At 33.5% G+C, this 27,214-nt stretch overlaps 2 protein-coding genes across 2 annotated transcripts; both read left to right on the plus strand.

The window, feature by feature from the left end:
• The first annotated feature begins 5,640 nt into the window (after positions 1–5,640).
• LOC149788745 (galectin-9-like) lies at positions 5,641–9,666 on the plus strand. Its single transcript, XM_089975764.1, has 5 exons — positions 5,641–5,654; positions 6,894–6,964; positions 7,547–7,629; positions 8,370–8,574; positions 9,011–9,666. The coding sequence occupies exons 2-5, from the start codon at positions 6,941–6,943 to the stop codon at positions 9,122–9,124; spliced, it is 426 nt and encodes a 141-aa protein (XP_089831890.1). The 5' UTR covers positions 5,641–5,654; positions 6,894–6,940; the 3' UTR covers positions 9,125–9,666.
• A 12,802-nt stretch (positions 9,667–22,468) lies between these two features.
• Positions 22,469–26,572, plus strand: LOC149788746 (galectin-9-like). The gene is made up of 5 exons (XM_089975765.1): positions 22,469–22,482; positions 23,772–23,858; positions 24,441–24,523; positions 25,263–25,467; positions 25,917–26,572. The coding sequence occupies exons 2-5, from the start codon at positions 23,835–23,837 to the stop codon at positions 26,028–26,030; spliced, it is 426 nt and encodes a 141-aa protein (XP_089831891.1). The 5' UTR covers positions 22,469–22,482; positions 23,772–23,834; the 3' UTR covers positions 26,031–26,572.
• The last annotated feature ends 642 nt before the right edge of the window (positions 26,573–27,214 follow it).

A 27,214-nucleotide genomic window follows, 5' to 3' on the forward strand; every position in this document is an offset into this window, starting at 1 on the left:
TTGTATGGGCAAGAGAATGGTATGACGATTATGGTGATAAGGACACCAAGCAGTACTGGCGTAAATAAATAAAGGAGCAGTAAGTAAAATACGTATATTATGGTAAATTGCTATATAGTCTTTGCAATACTTGTGTTGAAAATCTATTTTTCGTTAAGTCAACTAATGTCTAGTCATACATTTCGTTTGTTGACGTGGAACGTAAAAGGAGTCATGTACGGGTCACCTTACTTGTATTCTTTGCTAAATGAGGTAGATGTTGCTGTACTTACTGAGTATTGGCTTCTCCCGGAGCAGCTCAATTTCCTAGATAATATACATCCAGATTTTAAATCATTCGCACGCCCTGACAAAAGGCTAGCAGTAATTTCGAAGAAAGGCTAAGGCATACTGGGTTCGGGGGAATAGCAATCCTTTATAGGAAATCATTCCGCGTTAATTCCTTGTCGAGCGCTGGCAGTGACAGAGTTTTAGGGATAGAGGTAAAATGTAACGAAAGACTTAAATATTTTATATTCGGGGCACTTTTGCCATCAACCAATTTTCCTATTGAAAGGTACTCCGAAACAATAGAAGAACTAAAGGATCAGTTTGATATTTTATGCAAACAAGGCATTCCCGTACTTGCCGGAGACTTCAGTGGTCAGCTAAGTTCACTGTTTAGCTCCAAAGCAAATTGTCTAACATCAAACGCTAGAGGCACTATTCTGGAAAAGTTTCTGAGCGATAGGCATTTAATATCTGTTAATAGTCAATCCATTTGTGAAGGGCCAGATTTTACTTTTTTCTCAACCGATGGCAAATCAAAATCTTTGATAGACCATATACTATTGCAAAAAGGTAAATTCGGTTTAGTGGTTAAGGCAGTAATAATAGATGATCATCCTTTGAACATTTCAGATCATCTTCCTGTAAAAACAGAGTTGAACCCTTAGGACATAAGGCAACAATGGCTGACGAGCATATCATTCATTCCATAAATTGGAAGAAGGCCTCAGCAGAACAAATAAATAGATATAAGGAAGCAACACGCAATGAATTGTTAGCGCAAATGCATAAAGCAGAGCTAGCGACGAATGTCGATATTGAAATTATTATTCAAGACACGGTAAAGATTTTACATGAAGCAGCTTCTAGGTTTCTCCCCATAAAGAGGTTTTGCCCATACGCTAACCCCTATTGGAAACTATTAAACGTAAAAAAGTTTCACACGGAAATGCGGCTGAAACGCAGGGTATGGATTTCTAATGGTAGGCCAAGAGGCTGGGAATATATATCATATGCGAACTATAAGAAAGCGAAGAAATTGTTTGCAAAAGAATTATTGAAAGCTAAAGAAATATACGATAGAGAACAATTTAGTGAGCTTGAAAAGGCTGCAGAGCTCGATATTTCTACTTTCTGTAAGTTTATACGGAATAAAAGAAATAAACGCGATTACATTCACGAAATCGAATCAAACGGAAAAATTGTACGCGATCACAACTTTATTAGAGAGTTATGGGCAAATCATTTTTCCAGTTTATCAGTGCCTGACAATACTTATCTGTACGATGAAAATCATTACCAGAAGGTCTTAGCAGAGGTCAGAAAACAAACTAAAGAAACCTATTCACACTTTGATGAACTTGTTGATAAAATCCCCACTAGAGAAGAAATCAGTAGTGCAAGTAGCTCTCTCAATAAAGATAAGGCATGTGGCCACGACGGTATTGTTGCTGAGCATTTACTGTTTGCGGATCCTCCAAGCAGTGTACAATTACTTGAAATTATATTCACAAAAGTGTACGAGGCCGAGAAGTACCCGTGCCACTTTAAACAAGGTTTGGTTATACCAATATTCAAAGGAGGGGGAAAGAACAAATTAGATATGAATAATTACCGCGATATAACTATAATTCCAGTGCTTCAGAAAGTTCTAGAACAAATTATATATAGTAGACTACTTATATTTTCTAAGCAGATTTCTTTTCCAAATCCATTGCAACAGGGTTTTAGAAATAATTGCGGTAGTATCACGACAGCGTTCTGTATCAAAGAATCTGTATGCTACTATTTAGATAAAAATACTCCTGTCTATGCTACATTTCTTGATAATGCTAAAGCCTTCAACACAGTTTGGCATAACGGGTTATTCTACAAGTTGTACAGACTTGGCATCAAAGGGAAGACGTGGTGGCGCATCATGAAAGATTCGTTTGAGAGAGTAACAAGCTCTGTTTTATATGCGGGCAAGCTGTCCAAACGCGTCGATATTAGGCAGGGTGTAGGACAGGGCCGTATCTTGTCTGCATGGTTCTTTCTTGTAATGATAGATGATTTGATCACGGAATTAGATCACACTTTGCGAGGTCTAAATCTTGTCGATCTCCACCTGCCTTGTGTCTTATTAGGAGATGACACAACTGTAATGTCTAACTAGCATCATTCAATGCAACAGCTGCTTGATACAATTTACGACTATGCGAAAAGGTGGAGATTAAGATATAATGCAGATAAAAGTTGCACCATCTTGTTTACTAACAAAAGAACGACTGGTATACCTTCTTTTATGCTCGACAAATCTCCAATTCTGGCAGTCAAAAGTAAGAAGTATGCCGGCATACCTCTAAAATACAACTTAAAACCAAACGACGCGTTAAAAGAAGCATGTGATAAAGGCAAACACTTGTTAAACTCTTTATATTTTATTGGTATCAGAGATGGAGGAATGAACCCTCTAACAAGTCTGAAGATTTGGAAAAGAATTAGTCTACCTTCGGTCCTATATGGATGTGAACTATGGTCAGGTATCACAAACTCGAATATAGAAGAACTTGAGTTATGCCAGAGATATGCAGCGCGACGTATGCAAGCTTTCGATAAATATTCGCCTACGGAGGCAACGAGTAGTACCTTAGGACTCTGGTCAATGGAAGCATACATATATAGGATGAAATTGCTCTTTTTCAACCGATTGTGTAAGGGCGATTGGAATTTTATCTGGAAAAAGATTTTAGACTATGCAGAAAGAGTACAAACTGAAGAAAATCTCACCTGGAATCGACATATTATTGATATTATTCAAAACCATGAAGAAACTACCTGGAAAGCAAATATGGAACTAAGGGGTGATTTAATTCACTTCAGAAACATTCATTTGGACTTAAAACCAAGTAATATATGCTTTCTTGGGCGTAAATTTCCATCCATGTTATGGCCTCTCTCTGAAGTAATGAAACTATATATCATGCCTGTTGTTAAAGTTATGGTATGCAATCTCTGTGGAAAAGAGACTGACGACAGAGCGAAACATCTTATTTTAGGCTGCGAAATGCTGCTTGAGGAACGAAACATTTTCTTTGAGAGAGTGATTGACTGTTTAGAAGTGAGAGACGGGGTTAACTTATTCAATCAAGAAGACGATATATTGTTGGAGACACTTCTTGGAAGCAGGGTTGACTGCATGTCGTCTATTGACGATGACGTATCAGATAGGCTCATGTTGGTGACCGCAAACAGCATAGCTTCATTCTACAATAAATTGTGTGCCCTACTATCAACTAACATGCCCTAACATGATATTAAAAGTAAGTAGTAAATTAACATTAAATATAAACAATTAAAGGCCAAAGTCTTCTTGTCAAATCGGCAAATTTTGTTCTATGACAGCTGTTTGTGTGTGTGTTTATGTATTTGTTTATGTTTATTTCCAAGAGATTTCTATATGGTTTTCCGCATTTATATATCTCATTTTGTAAATGCATTAGTTGACGATTTATATATTATGATTGCGTTCTCGTCTATGATGTGTCTCATAATCTTATGATATGTATAATATGTATCTTAGCAACCTGATATACTCTTTCTGAAGAGGTAACTAAGTCATTTAGACAGTCAGTCATAGATAAATGCATGCACGCACGCATACGCGCAAACAAGTATATATATGCATAAATACATGCATCATATGAAGAAAAAAAAACTACATATAGAATTACACTGTTATAAGTTTTTCATTTCATTTTCGTTACTATCTCGAACTTAATGTTAAGCACATAACACTATAGACGTATTAACTTTTCGAAATATTATCATCATCAAGCAACTGTTAAAAGATTAGTGCTTTGCTCCGCCAAATGACTGCAGATTTGCATAATTGCAGGCATTGAGATATTTCGTTTTGTCAACACGGTAGCTGACACAGTATTACTATTGCATTTTTGTCAATTTTCTGTGTTATTTTATGATCTTGTATTATCATGAATTTGTTTATTCTGATGTAATCTCTTTTTTAGAGGAAATAAAGTCAGTCAGTCAGTCAGTCATACATACATACATACATACATACATAAACACAAGTACATCCATACATACATACATAAATACATACATACATTCATACATACATACATACATACATACATATAGTGTTTCCCATGCACAGCTACAGCACATTTACATATATACATACATATATATATATATATGTCTTCCCCAATTGTTTTTGCTTAATTGTGCTAAAATGTTTTCAAAATCTAATTCTGAAAAGTCCACATCCAGGTGACCCTGCACATCTACAGGGGAACAGCTGCAGAATCACATATCAACAGGTTTCTCTTTGTAGCAATTACAGTTAACTGGATTTCAACAAACTGACATTGATATCTGAAATATGCTAACCTTCGTGTCCTCCTGTCGAGTAATTGTGTTTCTCATAAAGCCAGACTGATATCATTTTGTATGGAACGCAAGAGCTGTCTTCAGATGAGAATATTTATTATATGCTGTGCTTTTGTACTTATACGATGGGCAAACTTCTTTACATGCTGTGCATTTGTACTTATATGATGTGCAAACTTCATTATATGCTGTGCTTTCGTACTTATATGATGTGCAAACTGCATTATATGCTGTGCATCTGTACTTACATGATTTGCAAACTTCATTATATGCTGTGCATTTGTACTTATATGCTGTGCAAACTTCATTATATGCTGTGCATTTGTACTTATATGATGTACTATATTCATTCTGCAATAGCTGTCACTGATCGTGGTAACCTTTTTTCGATAAAAACAACAAATGACTGGGCATACTACATTTTAAGAAAACTGCAAAGAAATTAAATTTTGTAAAGACTATAATGGCCTGTTATCGATTGGTTGTTTTAACTCATGAGAACCATTTAGCATTCAGTTACCTTATTTGAAACATATATTTGCAAGTCTTTGACACTATGAATTTATAAATAAACATTATTAGATACTTATTGACGAAAGGCGATGACGAATTCGAAATGCAATTAACTAGAAACATCTGCAATACCTTACATAAGCCGAGCAATACATGCACCAATGCATACATCACGACTCTATTTGAAACCCTTAAAATTATTGCAAGTTTTGAAAACAAAAATATTCAAATGCATGCCAAAGATTTCTAAACATTTAAAAGAATGAAAAGTACATCTTGTATATGACGTGAAAGTACATTCGACAAGAATAAACGTACATCCTGTTTATTATTTAAAATCGCATAAGTGGGAGTTGAGGTCAAACATTCCAAAAGAAGTACACGTCCACCTATTTGAGTGGGTGTTGTGCAGCCACAGGTATATAAATGAGAAACATCGATTAAACGAGCAAAGTGTTGCTAAATACGGCTCAAGTTTGGTGAGTGGATTGTTTGTTATATTTGAATTTTTATTTCTTTAAACTACCATAAGATATTGGAACCATTGATGATATATGTAGAATATTATCATATATTTTAAATCGCAAGTATATTGGGTTCATTCTTTTACACCTTAATTGTTTCTGCAATAATAGTTTTTGAATGCAACTTTTAAATTGAATCAGGCAGTTATATATATATATATATATATATATATATATATATATATATATATATATATATATATATATATATATATATATATATATATTCATCTCTTTCTCTTTAGTAATTAATACAGAAATTGTAGAATCCATTTTCTCTATGCAAGAGTATTCAATTCTCAGTTGTAAAAAATTTCGTTAAATACAATTGCGTTCCTAACTATGACCTTAAATACTGGAACAGGAATCCTGAGGCACATGCCAATCACAGTTTTGATTGCTTCTAGGCATGTAAATGATTTACACATATAACAAAATGTAACTTGATAATAATACAATCAAATAGTGTTCACCTACTTGGGTACAACCAATTCCATCCAGATCGCATATTTACGTCAACGGCCGAGTACGCCATGCACTCATTCTCACAGTGGTTGTGGTATATCTCTATCTCACATATCTGTACTGTATGTTTCATTGTTATCATTTCATAAGCGAAAACAAACGTTTCACTACGTTACACTATGTGAAGCGTATCTAAGGAATGCAATTATTATTGACATCCGCTGCAAACGTTAACTAAAGCAATGTGCCTCAGCGAGATTAAATCAAAATTCTCGCCAATCAAGTCAGATTTATCATTTAAACAAGACTCCAAAATTCGATCTACTTATATTTTTTAGTTGTAAAAAGTTAATAATATTTCAATAAATATACATCACAAGTTGATGCAAGGCTTCCCATCATTTCGATTTTGAAGCCAAGGATGTCGGTTACATATGCAATACATTACAATCTTTCAAAATATGATGTGTCTCGCTTCATTTACATACATAGATTGGAGCAAAGTGTTAAACGTAATCAGGAATTAGAACAATATATTCCTCATATGAACAAAAAATAGGTCTCGTCTGTTCAAGGCCTCAATTATTGGTTCAACTGATATATAAATGGGAACATCTGCAAATGTTTAGAGCCATATTTTAAATGCAACAAAAGACGAATAACGGAACGAGGCATAAAAGAAAAAAGATGACATTTCTTTCAGTATATTTCAGTTTAATTTCTCTTTAGAGACTTGTTTACCATTAAAAGGACAAAAGGAATTCCATCCACTGAAAATGTCTAAGATCTACATCGATCCGGTAAGTTAAAATCAATATAATGTTAGACACAGGGTCGTTTGAAAGGGTGTACAGCACTTTACCACGTTCCAAACTTTTGTTACAATGAACCAGCTTTATTACCTATTAAATAATTTTTATTTTTCGAAGCGCATCATTTAATGAAAACATTTCTTTTTTCTGTATGGCAGATAAATCATATTACCATATTCACAAATTAGAGTTTTCTAGAAGTTCTTCCCCTTGACGCGATATTGACCGTCTAGAGTACGTTCTTTCATTCGACAAAAGCAGTCACAATTATCAATGTTAAACAAAGCCGACTGCTAACAGGGCTGTTTCTAAAAATCTGAATAGCTAAATTTGTATAAAACAGAAGAAAGACAGGTAATTATGTACGTCAATTTACTTGTGGTCCTAATTAGGAGGATTAGGTATTCAGGTATATGCACTTCGAATAAAATTAGCGGTATAATTGAAGCATGAATCGAAACGTATCTTAAGAACATCACAATTTACAGTACATCAGTGAATATACCGTGGTACGCAATGCCAGGTATTTTATACCTCCTGTCACAAAACGTGTTTGATTTATCATTACAGCCAGTTCCTTTCAAAATTGACGTGAACCTGAAGGACCAGAAAAAGTTCATAATCAAAGCACGAGCACTCGCAGGAGTCAAAAGGTAGATGAAGAGCAGACTAAAGTCCCAAATATATTGGGAGCAATTCTATCAATTAACAATTAGCATTTGATACTTACCGTATGAAGAGATTGATTTAAAAAGTTATATATTTACCAAAGGTCCCAAGATCTAAATTAAATTTATACAAAAAGCTTGCAGTAGTTAAATTAGCAGAAACAAAACATAATGGTAGTAATATCATGTCTGATTTGAGACATTATTATTCAGATGTCTTTTGGATGTCTATTTTAAAACAACGATAGAAAATGTATACTACAACGTTGAAAAACAAATAAGATGGTGTCATCAGACAGCAAACAATAAATTACTCTACTGTTATAAACAATGCCAATATTCTGAGGGAAGCTTAAAACAGCGTCAACCAATTTACAAATACTACTGTTGTGACAAAGTTTAACATAACGTTTTGAAATATTTCTTATGTTGATGTGAAGTATTACGTGCTTATCTTTGCATTTTCTCAGTCTACAGTGGCAAACTCTAAGACTAATGAGGTAAATACCTTACAATATAATGAAGGAGACACAGTACAAATTTGTCAATATATATGACGACAATGCGTTCAGCACAAAATGGGCAAGAGATTTGCATGGACGTCTGGACTGAACGAACCTAAAATCTACATGAACTTTAACATTTCAGCTGTAATATTTTTTTAAGACACTTATATGAATTTTGTTTCTAAGAGGAATGTTTTCCTTTGAAATTTGATTTTTCAGGTTCACCTTTAATTTCCAAAAGGGGAAACTTTCTTCTCCGGAAAATATCGCATTCCATTTTGATGTCCGTTTCGATAGGCATGTTGTCCACACCAACTACAAGAAGGACGGTGAATGGGGTTCAGAAAAAAGAATTTCTAACTTCCCTTTCTCTGAAACAGAGCAGTTCACCATTGAGGTCCTAGTGGATAACGACATGTTCACGGTAATATACATGTTTGCAAAATTCTAAATTTCTTCTTTATAAACAAACAACCTCTTCTCCTAAATTGTATTAATTATGGTTACATAAACTGGAGAAAACTTAATTTCGATCACCTTTAATATCACATAATCGTTTATACTAACTTAAAAATATTTCTCTATCATTTTCTAAGAAGTAAAAACAATATTTATGTAATCGTACAATACACAAGCATACAATGAACACTTTTACGAAGAGTTGCATTTAGTATTACTTTAGAGCTTTAATATGTTTCTGTGCTTCAATCCCGTCTTTTGTCAAATCAAAGGTTCGTGTTTTGTTGTTATTGTGTATATATCTGTTTGGATATCAATTTGTGTTTTAGATAGTACAACTCTATTCTAGGTGTTTAATGGATTGTACCTGAATAACTATTTGAAAATGTCATTTTTTGCAGGTTGAGGTAAATGGTATAGAAATCACTCGGTTTCTTCACCAATTACCTATACAATTTGTGGATACGCTTGCTGTTGAGGGTGATGTATTCCTTGCAGAGGTTCAAGTCATGTAATTCTCTAAATAATGGCTGATTTACCTTCACGCTACTTGCAGGTTTTACCAAACACGCTGTATTAATCTCTCTATTTTAATCAGATCTTGCTCACTGAATACAGTTTTATCTATAATATTTCTTTGATAAAGATATTAGCTTGAATGTTGAAATCAAGAAAAGGACAAAGAATGTGTGCAAAGCCGAACAATACATGAGTGGATTATATCTTTGAGATTATGAAGAAAAATGGAAAATGAACATGATTTATATGAACAACAGTTCATGAAAGCAAGGACTTTTACCTTACTTTTCTCTTCGAGATGTACGAAAATCTAGGTTAACACTCTGTTGCAATATTTTAACTTGCAAATTATGCTACTCATGTTAATAAACACGTTTGAAAGTGCAGATGAAAACATATTTACCTATCTTTGTCATGGAAGAAATGATCCTTTGAAGCTAAACTGGCTGTAAACTTTATGACTATAATTGTAGTTTTGCTTTCTTTATTGTATTAAAATCTATCTGTATCGCAAAATTAAAGCTTGTTTCTTCAGTTTGTTCCATACTTACTTTGTATTTTAACCCTAATTATGGATTTTGTATTTCTCTCTGTTTATCCATTTACATTTTCTATTCAACATTACATTCATGTATGTTTCTCTCATTTGCCTATTACCTATCTTGTGGAAATAATGTTATTAATCTAACTTCAATTACTGCACATCTGACACTTTGCACCCTCTTCCAAGGACCCCAAGGGAAAAGTAAATAATAACATTTTCTTTAACGGTTGTAACGTATGGACCACGAGTAGTGTATTTTCACTCAGCTGTTAGTTGAAAAGGTAATCACAACTGAATGAAAAGACATTGAGTTTCATAATATTCCCACTTAAAGGAAGGGAATAAAAACTTACTTTTTCAGGAATGTTTCCTATCTATATTTATGAGCTGATTATATTTCGTCTCAACAGGGTAATTTATTCTAACAATATAGCAAATCTCGATCTTATCTGTATGGTGTTGCTTATTGTAATACTTCGATCAAAAGTTTGATAAATTGATTTAAATTATGGAGCTGTAATTGAAGCAAATATGAAAGCGATTTATGTTCAGAATAACGGAAGAAAATAAATCGTTCTGGTCATTAATAGCATTCGTTGCCGATGATGACTAATGATTGTATTGATGGCAAGACACCGTGTACAATATGTTTGGAAGGCCACTGCTGGGGTTGTTGATGTCTAAAGACCTAGCGATTCACAAACGATGGATATCGGTGTGGCTACAGACTGGATCGGTACATACATGTACGAGGCGTTTATAATGCTTTATCACTTTTATCCAAACATATCCCTTTCACACCTATAAAATATTACAGAAAAAAGGGTTGAAACACTCCAAAATAAAAGTCTTACAGTTTCAAGGTAACCTTGCATTTAAATATTTCTGTATGTGGGTGTAAATTACATTTGAATCATTGAGGAATATATAAATAACGTAGATCAAACAATTGGCAATAAACAAGATATGAACATAATAATATTTTGCAATTGCTATGAAAACCACAGAAAACGATTGGCATCATTTTTGCTTTAAAATTGCCAACTCATCGAACTTAACGAACCTTTTTTTACGTACACCAATTTGCAGACAGCAATCCCATTCAATTATTATTCGAGCCCTCCTGACCCATGCGATGGAATATAACTTTTATTATATTCATTACTTTGATTCAATGATGACTTTTTGGCATTCATTGTCGAATTACTCTTGTCCCATTAGGAGTAACTAAAGCAGTTTCTAATTTTATTTTCATATTGTTTAACGACGTAGTTTCAAACGCTTAAGTAGTTCGCCAATTATTCATTTTAACAGCAAAACTTCGTAATATGGATTTCATAGAAACGTAAATAGTAGATATATTTTTCATTTAAACAAACCAGTGTACTGCTGACCAAATCGATGTGAAATATTTTTAAATATATGAAATTCCTCTTAATTTAAACATATTTTTGTCAGAACATGATACAATGGAATTTGGCCCAATCTGGAACATCTATATTATTCCTCTTCCTACAGGATTAAAAGATTTTCAAAATATTTCAACATCTCAACACTGTAGAAAAACATATTCAAATCGTAAGTAGAAAAAGGTGGGGGTACTACAACAGGATTCATGCTTAACACAATTTATTGATCGACATGCTGCATATTGATCCCCCGAGAGTGGCGTTTATATCATTTATGAACCAATTCCATGAGAGCAATACATTATAAATGTTTGTCAAATAATAAAATGCGTAAAATAAGTTCTCGAATCATTCCTTTATCTCGTCTTACCAACGATTATGAAAATGCAAGATGATGTCAGGTGACTAGTTGATAATTGTGAAGTATATTGAGAAAACAAAAGTTGTCAGATCACTCTGATGTTAGCATCAATATGTCGTCACAAGCTTTCTAGCTTTATAATTTTTTAGGTAGTTGAACAGACAAGTAAGCTTGTTTAAGGAGACAACAATAACTCAATCGGATGAATTTCTTTTGAAACATCTAGCTATATTGTATTCCTCGAAGTAACTATCCTTTAAACTATCAGTCTATATACATGAACGTGTTCCTTTTGCTCCTCTAACTATATCTGCATTTTACCCTTCATTTTGTCTCAGCTGTTTGTACTAATTACATACAGATTTTATCACTTTCATTTTCGTCTTATGTTTTAATGTGAAACCTAATGTAACACAAAATCAACAGTTTCTGTTCTTTATAAAATAAAACATAATTTGAATAAGCAGCATCTTTGTCTCATGCAAAAATGCAGGTTACGTCCTCTTCTCCGAGGGCGGAGTGTTTAAATAAAATAGCCGATGCCGTATGTTTTGAACAGGGCTCGCCAAACTTACACGCTACCGATGTGCTACTGATATGCGAAAAGGATGCAATAATCATCTGTATCACGGGTTAAATGTCTGGTCTGTCATACCTACCAGTAATTACCAGTAACCTAGATTCTACATTGGGTAATGATCGTGTGAGTATGTTAGGAAGGGACCAACGTAAATTTCAATTCGACGTCTGATGAACTGAAATATGCACCACATAACGTACCATCATCCGATATGTTTTGTTGTGCTTCGGAGGAATATCAACACCTGAAATGATATATAGTGCCGAGATAATTGGACTAAAGTCTCTTGCCCGGACAACACTAACTGGTCTTGTTAGGTTTTAAACCCTCGAACGTTTGACTGGAACGTCTGGCATGCTAACGTTTCGGGCACCGCGAATCCGATAGTTCTGTTTCTCAGTTGAGAGACACGTAACCGATAAAAATTACCATTAAAACAAAATGAAAATCGTAAAGGGAACCCTCACTGCTCTAGTGAAAGCGTTGTAAGATAAAATTACAGCAATACGATTATCATTGGTATTTAGAACGGGACGAGCATTTTACGAAATGTAGGTGAAGTGTCTACAATAATTACATTAATATGGTATATACGGTAAGGTGAAGGTCAATGAGACTTAGAGATGGACTGGCGGTTAAATGAATACAAGAAATACACCAATATATGCTCTAAAAGCAAAAAAGAAAATATTACAATCGAGTGAAATTAGCAAGAAAATTTGAAATAATGTAGAAAAATCAAATGCAGTATTACAGACAAGAAAATATCAAATAAGCTTAAACCGTAAACCATACTTACAATTATGTTACATGGGCAAGAAATAGAGCTAACTATAGCTAATAACAAAAATTCAAAAAATAAAATAAGAAAGACAAGTTTGTAAGAATCCAGACTTTAGCTAATAGAAGGTCCACATCTCCAGAATTTAAAAAAAGTAAATTAGGTAAAGAAGAACAGGTGAAATCAAACCAAATCACACGTTACATCGGCTACATATGTATGACCTAAGAGAAAAAAGGAACTTAATTGGTCTCGAAAATAGGCCAGTGTAAGGCAAAGATTTTATGGTTGTACAGCATCAAGCTTAAAGTTTGATAAGATGTTCAAAATGGTAAAGGTGGTTGAGCGTCGGATACGTATTCCAAGGTTAGCGGGTTCGAAACCTGTCCATGCCAGCCTGAGTTGGATGCCTCGATGTGTCTTTGGGAAATGCACCTAGTTCCCAATTCGTTTGCATGGCATAGCCAATAAAGTATTCAATTTGGCGTTGAAGCCAGCACAAAAAGTTGTACCTGCTCTCTCATTATATTTATAATGAAGTAGTTGCGTAATTACCATTACAGGATGTTTTTTTCTAGACTATATAAGCAGGTCATGTTTTAGGAACAAATAGGAATATTAACGGATTGTCCGCTGTAATATTGTGTAGGATTTTCAGTGTGGAAAATGATTAAGAAAAGATAATACAATTGGATTATAATTGCCAAAACATTCCTTCTTCAATGGATTCATTGATACATTGTACATCGAAATCGATATGAGGAAATGTATGACAACCCTAGTGTTGCCAAATAATAAGAGAAAACTATAAACCCTCTCCTACTAGGGGTGAGGGCAACAAATAATTTGCAAATATGGTATATTACACACTACCTCATCTGCAATCATCCCTTGATCAATTTTACATCTTTATTGCTACCACGTTGTACATGACTGCCCATATATTTAGTCAAATATTATGACCAAAATGTATTATCAAATACCAATCATCTTCCGTGAGTGTGTAAGGGGAATGTTACTTTGTCAAATATTGGATATTGTTATATTACTCAAAACTTCCAATTGCATTTGATTCAATGAGCAAAGTGGCGTATTAAGTCCATGAGATTCGGGGGTGGGTGTGCAATGCCAGTAGGCACCCAAACTGTATGTAAGATATTTTCTGCTGAAACAAAATAAGGTCACAGTTCAAGAACAGTCCTCTCTAGTTTGTAGTGCAGTCACATACGGAAGATATTGTAAAATAGTTGGTATTGACCGCCTGTGGAAAATCCCAATTAGTTTGCTACATCATTAGTCTGGATGATGACAACTAGGCCAAACATCAAAATCTGCAAGACTTAATTACATTATTAATAATAAGTTTTGTTATTATTTATTTTAATTTTTTAAATTAGATTATTTATTGATTTGTTTATATTAAGTGGCACTACATTAACTCTACAGAGAAAGTAAGGAAATAAGACGTACTGATTCTGTTTGCTTCAAAGTACAGTTCTGTTCCTGACATCTTTGTATGTACAAAACTTGCATGGTAGATGAGTTGTATTCCTAGGTTTAAACACGTGCATGAGACATTCATTGTACAATCAAAATAAATGTTTACAGCTTTATGAGATTAATTTTTATTGCTTTATTTCTTTTGGATTTCATGACTAGCTCTGTGTGTGTGTGTGTGTGTGTGTGTGTGTGTGTGTGTGTGTGTGTGTGTTTGAAGAGATATACCGTTCAAATACTCTTATGGCACGTGTTTAGGCTCGAATAAACAGTAACGAAAGAAATAGTGTAAACAACAAGCTTTGAAACATTTAACAAATAATTTGTTTCTCTGGAAAAGATGTGAAAAAGAAGAAGAAAAAATAAATAAATAAGAACTACGGTTTTAAGAATCAAATCCAAAGACAATCCAAAATTAATCCACGAATCAAATTTTCTAAGTCCTATTAATGAATCGTTCTTATGAATTGAAGCTCGAGATCAGATGAAGAATCCAAAATGAAAGGCGATGATGTATTCTGTAGTCAGTATGGCGTGTGTCTTCTACAGATCTTTTGTATTCCACAGTCAATAATATTCCGATGTTTGAATTTCAGAATAAAGATCAAACTAATTTCTGGAAAATATCAAATTTCTAGTAAACAAAATTACATTATTTTGACATATAATGAAATTAAAAAATTTAGAAAGATTTTAAAATTTACAAACAATTAAATTCAATCAAATATAAATTAAATCAAATATACAAAGCAATACCCTTGCAGATGTATCACTATCATGAAATATTCAAGTGGTAATATCGTATAAGAAGAAATATTTAACATTCTATCAATTCGGAAGGTCGATTATCTTAAGTTTATAGATTTTGCTTTGCAGGTGTTGAGGCTTTATTCCCTTATTTTCGTGTCTATGAATAAATACATGTCCCACATACAAAAAATAAGATCATTAATTTCTATCTTTAATTTGTATTATTTGGCACGATTTTGCTAACCTCTTAACAAGGTCATACCTTGCCCCTTTATATGTCAGGCAAAATTATACAATATGGGTCTAACTTGCCCTTTTATATATGTAAGGGCAAGCTATATATATATATATGTAAGGTCTAGGATTACATTGGCATGCCTTGCCGTTTTATATATGTCAGGCCCAGGATAACATGGGCTTACCTTGCCACTTTATATATACTGTTTATTTGTAATTTCGAACTGAATGCATGGTAAAGATACATGCTGGTTTGGTTGTATGCCTTGGCATGGACGCGTTCCACAGGAAATAAAATACCAAGTATGTCACCTGATTGGACTTTAATTTATCTATTTTGTAAAAGGAATTAAATTTTGGTAGTCGCTTCATAATAATCAGTAAAACATATTTGTACATGAGTGATGATATTATCGATCAGAAATGTTAGTATAGATGAGCACTCTAGATAAGCAAGGGCTAAAGTTGTACAGAAGTAAATAATGATAATAAAAACGATGGTTGTGAGAAGAAGAAAAACATACTTGGCTTGCCTATTTGTTTCTCTTTAGGAAAAGGAAATGGCCTTATTCATTCGTCATCTATTCCATTCAAAAATAAATGAATATGGACATGGACGGATTGTACAATTAAAAAGGCTGAATAACCTTTTAATAAGACTGTATTGAATTACAAACAATATATATATGTAAGCATGAGGCTGCTTAGATGTAAATAATAATAATAATAATAATAATAATAATAATAATAATAATCAGCGATGATTCCGGCAAGAAGTCGAAGAAGAAATATTTGGTTTGGTTGCTCGTTTGTCTTTAGAAAAAAGGAAATGGCCTGAATCGTTCGTCATCCATTCCATAACAAAGCAAAACAATGCGGACATTAAAGGATTGTACAATTAAAAGGTATAATAACATGTTCATGAGATTGTATTTGAATTACAAATTATACTGTTAGCTAAGGTGATTTATAAGCATTTGATGAAATTGTGCACCAGACCATACGCAAACATTTAACACTATTCACACGTGATCATTATAAGCCATATTCGTCGTATGATTGTACCACAAACCTTCTCCATTAGTTGTCATCCATTTAACGTGGTCTGTAATGGTCGTATGTAATATATAATAATATGTAATTTTCATCATCGAATTTAGTTCATACACAAAGACATTAACATTTTCCTATACCTATTCAACGCCAACAAGGTTTTTGGCATCAAGTTACTGTTTTAATCACGGTAGATAAGTTAGACTTTGAGAAAGTTTTAGAGGAAGGTTTTTGGCCAAATTTTGTATGGGCAAGAGAATGGTATGACGATTATGGTGATAAGGACACCAAGCAGTACTGGCGTAAATAAATAAAGGAGCAGTAAGTAAAATACGTATATTATGGTAAATTGCTATATAGTCTTTGCAATACTTGTGTTGAAAATCTATTTTTCGTTAAGTCAACTAATGTCTAGTCATACATTTCGTTTGTTGACGTGGAACGTAAAAGGAGTCATGTACGGGTCACCTTACTTGTATTCTTTGCTAAATGAGGTAGATGTTGCTGTACTTACTGAGTATTGGCTTCTCCCGGAGCAGCTCAATTTCCTAGATAATATACATCCAGATTTTAAATCATTCGCACGCCCTGACAAAAGGCTAGCAGTAATTTCGAAGAAAGGCTAAGGCATACTGGGTTCGGGGGAATAGCAATCCTTTATAGGAAATCATTCCGCGTTAATTCCTTGTCGAGCGCTGGCAGTGACAGAGTTTTAGGGATAGAGGTAAAATGTAACGAAAGACTTAAATATTTTATATTCGGGGCACTTTTGCCATCAACCAATTTTCCTATTGAAAGGTACTCCGAAACAATAGAAGAACTAAAGGATCAGTTTGATATTTTATGCAAACAAGGCATTCCCGTACTTGCCGGAGACTTCAGTGGTCAGCTAAGTTCACTGTTTAGCTCCAAAGCAAATTGTCTAACATCAAACGCTAGAGGCACTATTCTGGAAAAGTTTCTGAGCGATAGGCATTTAATATCTGTTAATAGTCAATCCATTTGTGAAGGGCCAGATTTTACTTTTTTCTCAACCGATGGCAAATCAAAATCTTTGATAGACCATATACTATTGCAAAAAGGTAAATTCGGTTTAGTGATTAAGGCAGAAATAATAGATGATCATCCTTTGAACATTTCAGATCATCTTCCTGTAAAAACAGAGTTGAACCCTTAGGACATAAGGCAACAATGGCTGACGAGCATATCATTCATTCCATACATTGGAAGAAGGCCTCAGCAGAACAAATAAATAGATATAAGGAAGCAACACGCAATGAATTGTTAGCGCAAATGCATAAAGCAGAGCTAGCGACGAATGTCGATATTGAAATTATTATTCAAGACACGGTAAAGATTTTACATGAAGCAGCTTCTAGGTTTCTCCCCATAAAGAGGTTTTGCCCATACGCTAACCCCTATTGGAAACTATTAAACGTAAAAAAGTTTCACACGGAAATGCGGCTGAAACGCAGGGCATGGATTTCTAATGGTAGGCCAAGAGGCTGGGAATATATATCATATGCGAACTATAAGAAAGCGAAGAAATTGTTTGCAAAAGAATTATTGAAAGCTAAAGAAATATACGATAGAGAACAATTTAGTGAGCTTGAAAAGGCTGCAGAGCTCGATATTTCTACTTTCTGTAAGTTTATACGGAATAAAAGAAATAAACGCGATTGCATTCACGAAATCGAATCAAACGGAAAAATTGTACGCGATCACAACTTTATTAGAGAGTTATGGGCAAATCATTTTTCCAGTTTATCAGTGCCTGACAATACTTATCTGTACGATGAAAATCATTACCAGAAGGTCTTAGCAGAGGTCAGAAAACAAACTAAAGAAACCTATTCACACTTTGATGAACTTGTTGATAAAATCCCCACTAGAGAAGAAATCAGTAGTGCAAGTAGCTCTCTCAATAAAGATAAGGTATGTGGCCACGACGGTATTGTTGCTGAGCATTTACTGTTTGCGGATCCTCCAAGCAGTGTACAATTACTTGAAATTATATTCACAAACGTGTACGAGGCCGAGAAATACCCGTGCCACTTTAAACAAGGTTTGGTTATACCAATATTCAAAGGAGGGGGAAAGAACAAATTAGATATGAATAATTACCGCGATATAACTATAATTCCAGTGCTTCAGAAAGTTCTAGAACAAATTATATATAGTAGACTACTTATATTTTCTAAGCAGATTTCTTTTCCAAATCCATTGCAACAGGGTTTTAGAAATAATTGCGGTAGTATAAAATACTCCTGTCTATGCTACATTTCTTGATAATGCTAAAGCCTTCAACACAGTTTGGCATAACGGGTTATTCTACAAGTTGTACAGACTTGGCATCAAAGGGAAGACGTGGTGGCGCATCATGAAAGATTCGTTTGAGAGAGTAACAAGCTCTGTTTTATATGCGGGCAAGCTGTCCAAACGCGTCGATATTAGGCAGGGTGTAGGACAGGGCCGTATCTTGTCTGCATGGTTCTTTCTTGTAATGATAGATGATTTGATCACGGAATTAGATCACACTTTGCGAGGTCTAAATCTTGTCGATCTCCACCTGCCTTGTGTCTTATTAGCAGATGACACAACTGTAATGTCTAACTAGCATCATTCAATGCAACAGCTGCTTGATACAATTTACGACTATGCGAAAAGGTGGAGATTAAGATATAATGCAGATACAAGTTGCACCATCTTGTTTACTAACAAAAGAACGACTGGTATACCTTCTTTTATGCTCGACAAATCTCCAATTCCGGCAGTCAAAAGTAAGAAGTATGCCGGCATACCTCTAAAATACAACTTAAAACCAAACGACGCGATAAAAGAAGCATGTGATAAAGGCAAACACTTGTTAAACTCTTTATATTTTATTGGTATCAGAGATGGAGGAATGAACCCTCTAACAAGTCTGAAGATTTGGAAAAGAATTAGTCTACCTTCGGTCCTATATGGATGTGAACTATGGTCAGGTATCACAAACTCGAATATAGAAGAACTTGAGTTATGCCAGAGATATGCAGCGCGACGTATGCAAGCTTTCGATAAATATTCGCCTACGGAGGCAACGAGTAGTACCTTAGGACTCTGGTCAATGGAAGCATACATAGATAGGATGAAGTTGCTCTTTTTCAACCGATTGTGTAAGGGCGATTGGAATTTTATCTGGAAAAAGATTTTCATTATGCGCCTATGTCAGTATCTGAACAACCCGCTAAAACAGACGGGATTTATACCTGATATTGACAGAATAACTAAAAAATATGGTATGGGAAGTGTTCTTTTAGACTATGCAGAAAGAGTACAAACTGAAGAAAATCTCACCTGGAATCGACATATTATTGATATTATTCAAAACCATGAAGAAACTACCTGGAAAGCAAATATGGAACTAAGGGGTGATTTAATTCACTTCAGAAACATTCATTTGGACTTAAAACCAAGTAATATATGGTTTCTTGGGCGTAAATTTCCATCCATGTTATGGCCTCTCTCTGAAGTAATGAAACTATATATCATGCCTGTTGGTAAAGTTATGGTATGCAAACTCTGTGGAAAAGAGACTGACGACAGAGCGAAGCATCTTATTTTAGGCTGCGAAATGCTGCTTGAGGAACGAAACGTTTTCTTTGAGAGAGTGATTGACTCTTTAGAAGTGAGAGACGGGGTTAGCTTATTCAATCAAGAAGACGATATATTGTTGGAGACACTTCTTGGAAGCAGGGTTGACTGCATGTCGTCTATTGACGATGACGTATCAGATAGGCTCATGTTGGTGACCGCAAACAGCATAGCTTCATTCTACAATTAATTGTGTGCCCTACTATCAACTAACATGCCCTAACATGATATTAAAAGTAAGTAGTAAATTAACATTAAATATAAACAATTAAAGGCCAAAGTCTTCTTGTCAAATCGGCAAATTTTGTTGTATGACAGCTGTTTGTGTGTGTGTTTATGTATTTGTTTATGTTTATTTCCAAGAGATTTCTATATGGTTTTCCGCATTTATATATCTCATTTTGTAAATGCATTAGTTGACGATTTATATATTATGATTGCGTTCTCGTCTATGATGTGTCTCATAATCTTATGATATGTATAATATGTATCTTAGCAACCTGATATACTCTTTCTGAAGAGGTAACTAAGTCATTTAGACAGTCAGTCATAGATAAATGCATGCACGCACGCATACGCGCAAACAAGTATATATATGCATAAATACATGCGTCATATGAAGAAAAAAAACTACATATAGAATTACACTGTTATAAGTTTTTCATTTCATTTTCGTTACTATCTCGAACTTAATGTTAAGCACATAACACTATAGACGTATTAACTTTTCGAAATATTATCATCATCAAGCAACTGTTAAAAGATTAGTGCTTTGCTCCGCCAAATGACTGCAGATTTGCATAATTGCAGGCATTGAGATATTTCGTTTTGTCAACACGGTAGCTGACACAGTATTACTATTGCATTTTTGTCAATTTTCTGTGTTATTTTATGATCTTGTATTATCATGAATTTGTTTATTCTGATGTAATCTCTTTTTTAGAGGAAATAAAGTCAGTCAGTCAGTCAGTCATACATACATACATACATACATACATGCATAAACACAAGTACATCCATACATACATACATAAATACATACATACATTCATACATACATACATACATACATACATACATACATACATACATATAGTGTTTCCCATGCACAGCTACAGCACATTTACATATATACATACATAGCCAATAATGATATAGACAGAATATTGTGAATTTCTTGTACTTGGAATTGTTATAAGATAGCATGTTCAAGTACAAAGTGTTACAAAGTGTGGCAGAACATCTAATTGGGTCATATATATAAATATCATATATATATATATATATATATATATATATATATATATATATATATATATATATATGTCTTCCCCAATTGTTTTTGCTTAATTGTGCTAAAATGTTTTCAAAATCTAATTCTGAAAAGTCCACATCCAGGTGACCCTGCACAGCTACAGGGGAACAGCTGCAGAATCACATATCAACAGGTTTCTCTTTGTAGCAATTACAGTTAACTGGATTTCAACAAACTGACATTGATATCTGAAATATGCTAGACTTCGTGTCCTCCTGTCCAGTAATTGTGTTTCTCATAAAAGCCAAACTGATATCATTTTGTATGGAACGCAAGAGCTGTCTTCAGATGAGAATATTTATTATATGCTGTGCTTTTGTACTTATACGATGGGCAAACTTCTTTACATGCTGTGCTTTTGTACTTATATGATGTGCAAACTTCATTATATGCTGTGCTTTTGTACTTATATGATGTGCAAACTGCATTATATGCTGTGCATCTGTACTTATGATTTGCAAACTTCATTATATGCTGTGCATTTGTACTTATATGCTGTGCAAACTTCATTATATGCTGTGCATTTGTACTTATATGATGTACTATATTCATTCTGCAATAGCTGTCACTGATCGTGGTAACCTTTTTTCGATAAAAACAACAAATGACTGGGCATACTACATTTTAAGAAAACTGCAAAGAAATTAAATTTTGTAAAGACTATAATGGCCTGTTATCGATTGGTTGTTTTAACTCATGAGAACCATTTAGCATTCAATTACCTTATTTGAAACATATATTTGCAAGTCTTTGACACTATGAATTTATAAATAAACATTATTAGATACTTATTGACGAAAGGCGATGACGAATTCGAAATGCAATTAACTAGAAACATCTGCAATACCTTACATAAGCCGAGCAATACATGCACCAATGCATACATCACGACTCTATTTGAAACCCTTAAAATTATTGCAAGTTTTGAAAACAAAAATATTAAAATGCATGCCAAAGATTTCTAAACATTTAAAAGAATGAAAAGTACATCTTGTATATGACGTGAAAGTACATTCGACAAGAATAAAAGTACATCCTGTTTATTATTTAAAATCGCATAAGTGGGAGTTGAGGTCAAACATTCCAAAAGAAGTACACGTCCACCTATTTGAGTGGATGTTGTGCAGCCACAGGTATATAAATGAGAAACATCGATTAAACGAGCAAAGTGTTGCTAAATACGGCTCAAGTTTGGTGAGTAGATTGTTTGTTATATTTGAATTTTTATTTCTTTAAACTACCATAAGATATTGGAACCATTGATGATATATGTAGAATATTATCATATATTTTAAATCGCAAGTATATTGGGTTCATTCTTTTACACCTTAATTGTTTCTGCAATAATAGTTTTCGAATGCAACTTTTAAATTGAATCAGGCAGTTATATATATATATATATATATATATATATATATATATATATATATATATATATACATATATATATATATATATATATATATATATATATATATATATATATATATATATATATATATATATATATATATATATATATATATATATATTCATCTCTTTCTTTTTAGTAATTAATACAGAAATTGTAGAATCCATTTTCTCTATGCAAGAGTATTCAATTCTCAGTTGTAAAAAATTTCGTTAAATACAATTGCGTTCCTAGCTATGACCTTAAATACTGGAACAGGAATCCTGAGGCACATGCCAATCACAGTTTTGATTGCTTCTAGGCATGTAAATGATTTACACATATAACAAAATGTAACTTGATAATAATACAATCAAATAGTGTTCACCTACTTGGGTACAGCCAATTCCATCCAGATCGCATATTTACGTCAACGGCCGAGTACGCCATGCACTCATTCTCACAGTGGTTGTGGTATATCTCTATCTCACATATCTGTACTGTACGTTTCATTGTTATCATTTCATAAGCGAAAACAAACGTTTCACTACGTTACACTATGTGAAGCGTATCTAAGGAATGCAATTATTATTGACATCCGCTGCAAACGTTAACTAAAGCAATGTGCCTCAGCGAGATTAAATCAAAATTCTCGCCAATCAAGTCAGATTCATCATTTAAACAAGACTCCAAAATTCGATCTACTTATATTTTTTAGTTGTAAAAAGTTAATAATATTTCAATAAATATACATCACAAGTTGATGCAAGGCTTCCCATCATTTCGATTTTGAAGCCAAGGATGTCGGTTACATATGCAATACATTACAATCTTTCAAAATATGATGTGTCTCGCTTCATTTACATACATAGATTGGAGCAAAGTGTTAAACGTAATCAGGAATTAGAACAATATATTCCTCATATGAACAAAAAATAGGTCTCGTCTGTTCAAGGCCTCAATTATTGGTTCAACTGATATATAAATGGGAACATCTGCAAATGTTTAGAGCCATATTTTAAATGCAACAAAAGACGAATAACGGAACGAGGCATAAAAGAAAAAAGATGACATTTCTTTCAGTATATTTCAGTTTAATTTCTCTTTAGAGACTTGTTTACCATTAAAAGGACAAAAGGAATTCCATCCACTGAAAATGTCTAAGATCTACATCGATCCGGTAAGTTAAAATCAATATAATGTTAGACACAGGGTCGTTTGAAAGGGTGTACAGCACTTTACCACGTTCCAAACTTTTGTTACAATGAACCAGCTTTATTACCTATTAAATAATTTTTATTTTTCGAAGCGCATCATTTAATGAAAACATTTCTTTTTTCTGTATGGCAGATAAATCATATTACCATATTCACAAATTAGAGTTTTCTAGAAGTTCTTCCCCTTGACGCGATATTGACCGTCTAGAGTACGTTCTTTTATTCGACAAAAGCAGTCACAATTATCAATGTTATACAAAGCCGACTGCTAACAGGGCTGTTTCTAAAAATCTGAATAGCTAAATTTGTATAAAACAGAAGAAAGACAGGTAATTATGTACGTCAATTTACTTGTGGTCCTAATTAGGAGGCTTAGGTATTCAGGTATATGCACTTCGAATAAAATTAGCGGTATAATTGAAGCATGAATCGAAACGTATCTTAAGAACATCACAATTTACAGTACATCAGTGAATATACCGCGGTAGGTAATGCCAGGTATTTTATACCTCCTGTCACAAAACGTGTTTGATTTATCATTACAGCCAGTTCCTTTCAAAATTGACGTGAACCTGAAGGACCAGAAAAAGTTCGTAATCAAAGCACGAGCAATCGCAGGAGTCAAAAGGTAGATGAAGAGCAGACTAAAGTCCCAAATATATTGGGAGCCATTCTAACAATTAACAATTAGCATTTGATACTTACCGTATGAAGAGATTGATTTAAAAAGTTATATATTTACCAAAGGTCCCAAGATCTAAATTAAATTTATACAAAAAGCTTGCAGTAGTTAAATTAGCAGAGGCAACACATAATGGTAGTAATATCATGTCTGATTTGAGACATTATTATTCAAATGTCTTTTGGATGTCTATTTTAAAACAACGATAGAAAATGTATACTACAACGTTGAAAAACAAATAAGATGGTGTCATCAGACAGCAAATAATAAATTACTCTACTGTTATAAACAATGCCAATATTCTGAGGGAAGCTTAAAACAGCGTCAACCAGTTTACAAATACTACTGTTGTGACAAAGTTTAACATAACGTTTTGAAATATTTCTTATGTTGATGTGAAGTATTACGTGCTTATCTTTGCTTTTCACAGTCTACAGTGGCAAACTCTAAGACTAATGAGGTAAATACCTTACAATATAATGAAGGAGACACAGTTCAAATTTGTCAATATATATGACGACAATGCGTTCTGCACAAAATGGGCAAGAGATTTGCATGGACGTCTGGACTGAACGAACCTAAAATCTACATGAACTTTAACATTTCAGCTGTAATATTTTTTTAAGATACTTATATGAATTTTGTTTCTAAGAGGAATGTTTTCCTTTGAAATTTGATTTTTCAGGTTCACCTTTAATTTCCAAAAGGGGAAACTTTCTTCTCCGGAAAATATCGCATTCCATTTTGATGTCCGTTTCGGGATTCGTGTTATCGTCACCAACTTCAAGAAGAACGGTGAATGGGGTTCAGAAAATAGAATTTCTAACTTCCCTTTCTCTGAAACAGAGCAGTTCACCATTGAGTTCCTAGTGGATAACGACATGTACACGGTAATATACATGTTTGCAAAATTCTAAATTTCTTCTTTGTAAACAAACAACCTCTTCTCCTAAATTGTATTAATTATGGTTAGAATTTAATCTTACATAAACTGGAGAAAACTTAATTTCGATCACCTTTAATATCACATAATCGTTTATACTAACTTAAAAATATTTCTCTATCATTTTCTAAGAAGTAAAAACAATATTTATGTAATCGTACAATACACAAGCATACAATGAACACTTTTACGAAGAGTTGCATTTAATATTACTTTAGAGCTTTAATATGTTTCTGTGCTTCAATCCCGTCTTTTGTCAAATCAAAGGTTCGTGTTTTGTTGTTATTGTGTATATATCTGTTTGGATATCAATTTGTGTTTTAGATAGTACAACTCTATTCTAGGTGTTTAATGGATTGTACCTGTATAACTATTTGAAAATGTCATTTTTTGCAGGTTGAGGTAAATGGTATAGAAATCACTCGGTTTCTTCACCAATTACCTATACAATTTGTGGATACGCTTGCTGTTGAGGGTGATGTGTTCCTTGCAGAGGTTCAAGTCATGTAATTCTCTAAATAATGGCTGATTTACCTTCACGTTACTTGCAGGTTTTACCAAACACGCTGTATTAACCTCTCTATTTTAATCAGATCTTGCTCACTGAATACAGTTTTATCTATAATATTTCTTTGATAAAGATATTAGCTTGAATGTTGAAATCAAGAAAAGGACAAAGAATGTGTGCAAAGCCGAACAATACATGAGTGGATTATATCTTTGAGATTATGAAGAAAAATGGAAAATGAACATGATTTATATGAACAACAGTTCATGAAAGCAAGGACTTTTACCTTACTTTTCTCTTCGAGATGTACGAAAATCTAGGTTAACACTCTGTTGCAATATTTTAACTTGCAAATTATGCTACTCATGTTAATAAACACGTTTGAAAGTGCAGATGAAAACATATTTACCTATCTTTGTCATGGAAGAAATGATCCTTTGAAGCTAAACTGGCTGTAAACTTTATGACTATAATTGTAGTTTTGCTTTCTTTATTGTATTAAAATCTATCTGTATCGCAAAATTAAAGCTTGTTTCTTCAGTTTGTTCCATACTTACTTTGTATTTAACCCTAATTATGTATTTTGTATTTCTCTCTGTTTACCCATTTACATTTTCTATTCAACATTACATTCATATATGTTTCTCTCATTTGCCTATTGCATATCTTGTGGAAATAATGTTATTAATCTAACTTCAATTACTGCACATCTGACACTTTCCACCCTCTTCCAAGGACCCCAAGGGAAAAGTAAATAATAACATTTTCTTAAACGGTTGTAACGTATGGACCACGAGTAGTGTATTTTCACTCAGCTGTTAGTTGAAAAGGTAATCGCAACTGAATGAAAAGACATTGAGTTTCATAAAATTCCCACTTAAAGGAAGGGAATAAAAACTTACTTTTTCAGGAATGTTTCCTATCTATATATTTCGTCTCAACAGGGTAATTTATTCTAACAATATAGCAAATCTCGATCTTATCTGTATGGTGTTGCTTATTGTAATACTTCGAGCAAAAGTTTGATAAATTGATTTAAATTATGGAGCTGTAATTGAAGCAAATATGAAAGCGATTTATGATCAGAATAACGGAAGAAAATAAATCGTTCTGGTCATTAATAGCATTCGTTGCCGATGATGACTAATGATTGTATGGATCGCAAGACACCGTGTACAATATGTTT

Source organism: Sinohyriopsis cumingii, chromosome 11 (genome assembly GCF_028554795.1).
Source record: "Sinohyriopsis cumingii isolate HCF-2022 chromosome 11, ASM2855479v2, whole genome shotgun sequence".
Lineage (NCBI taxonomy): Eukaryota > Metazoa > Mollusca > Bivalvia > Unionida > Unionidae > Sinohyriopsis > Sinohyriopsis cumingii.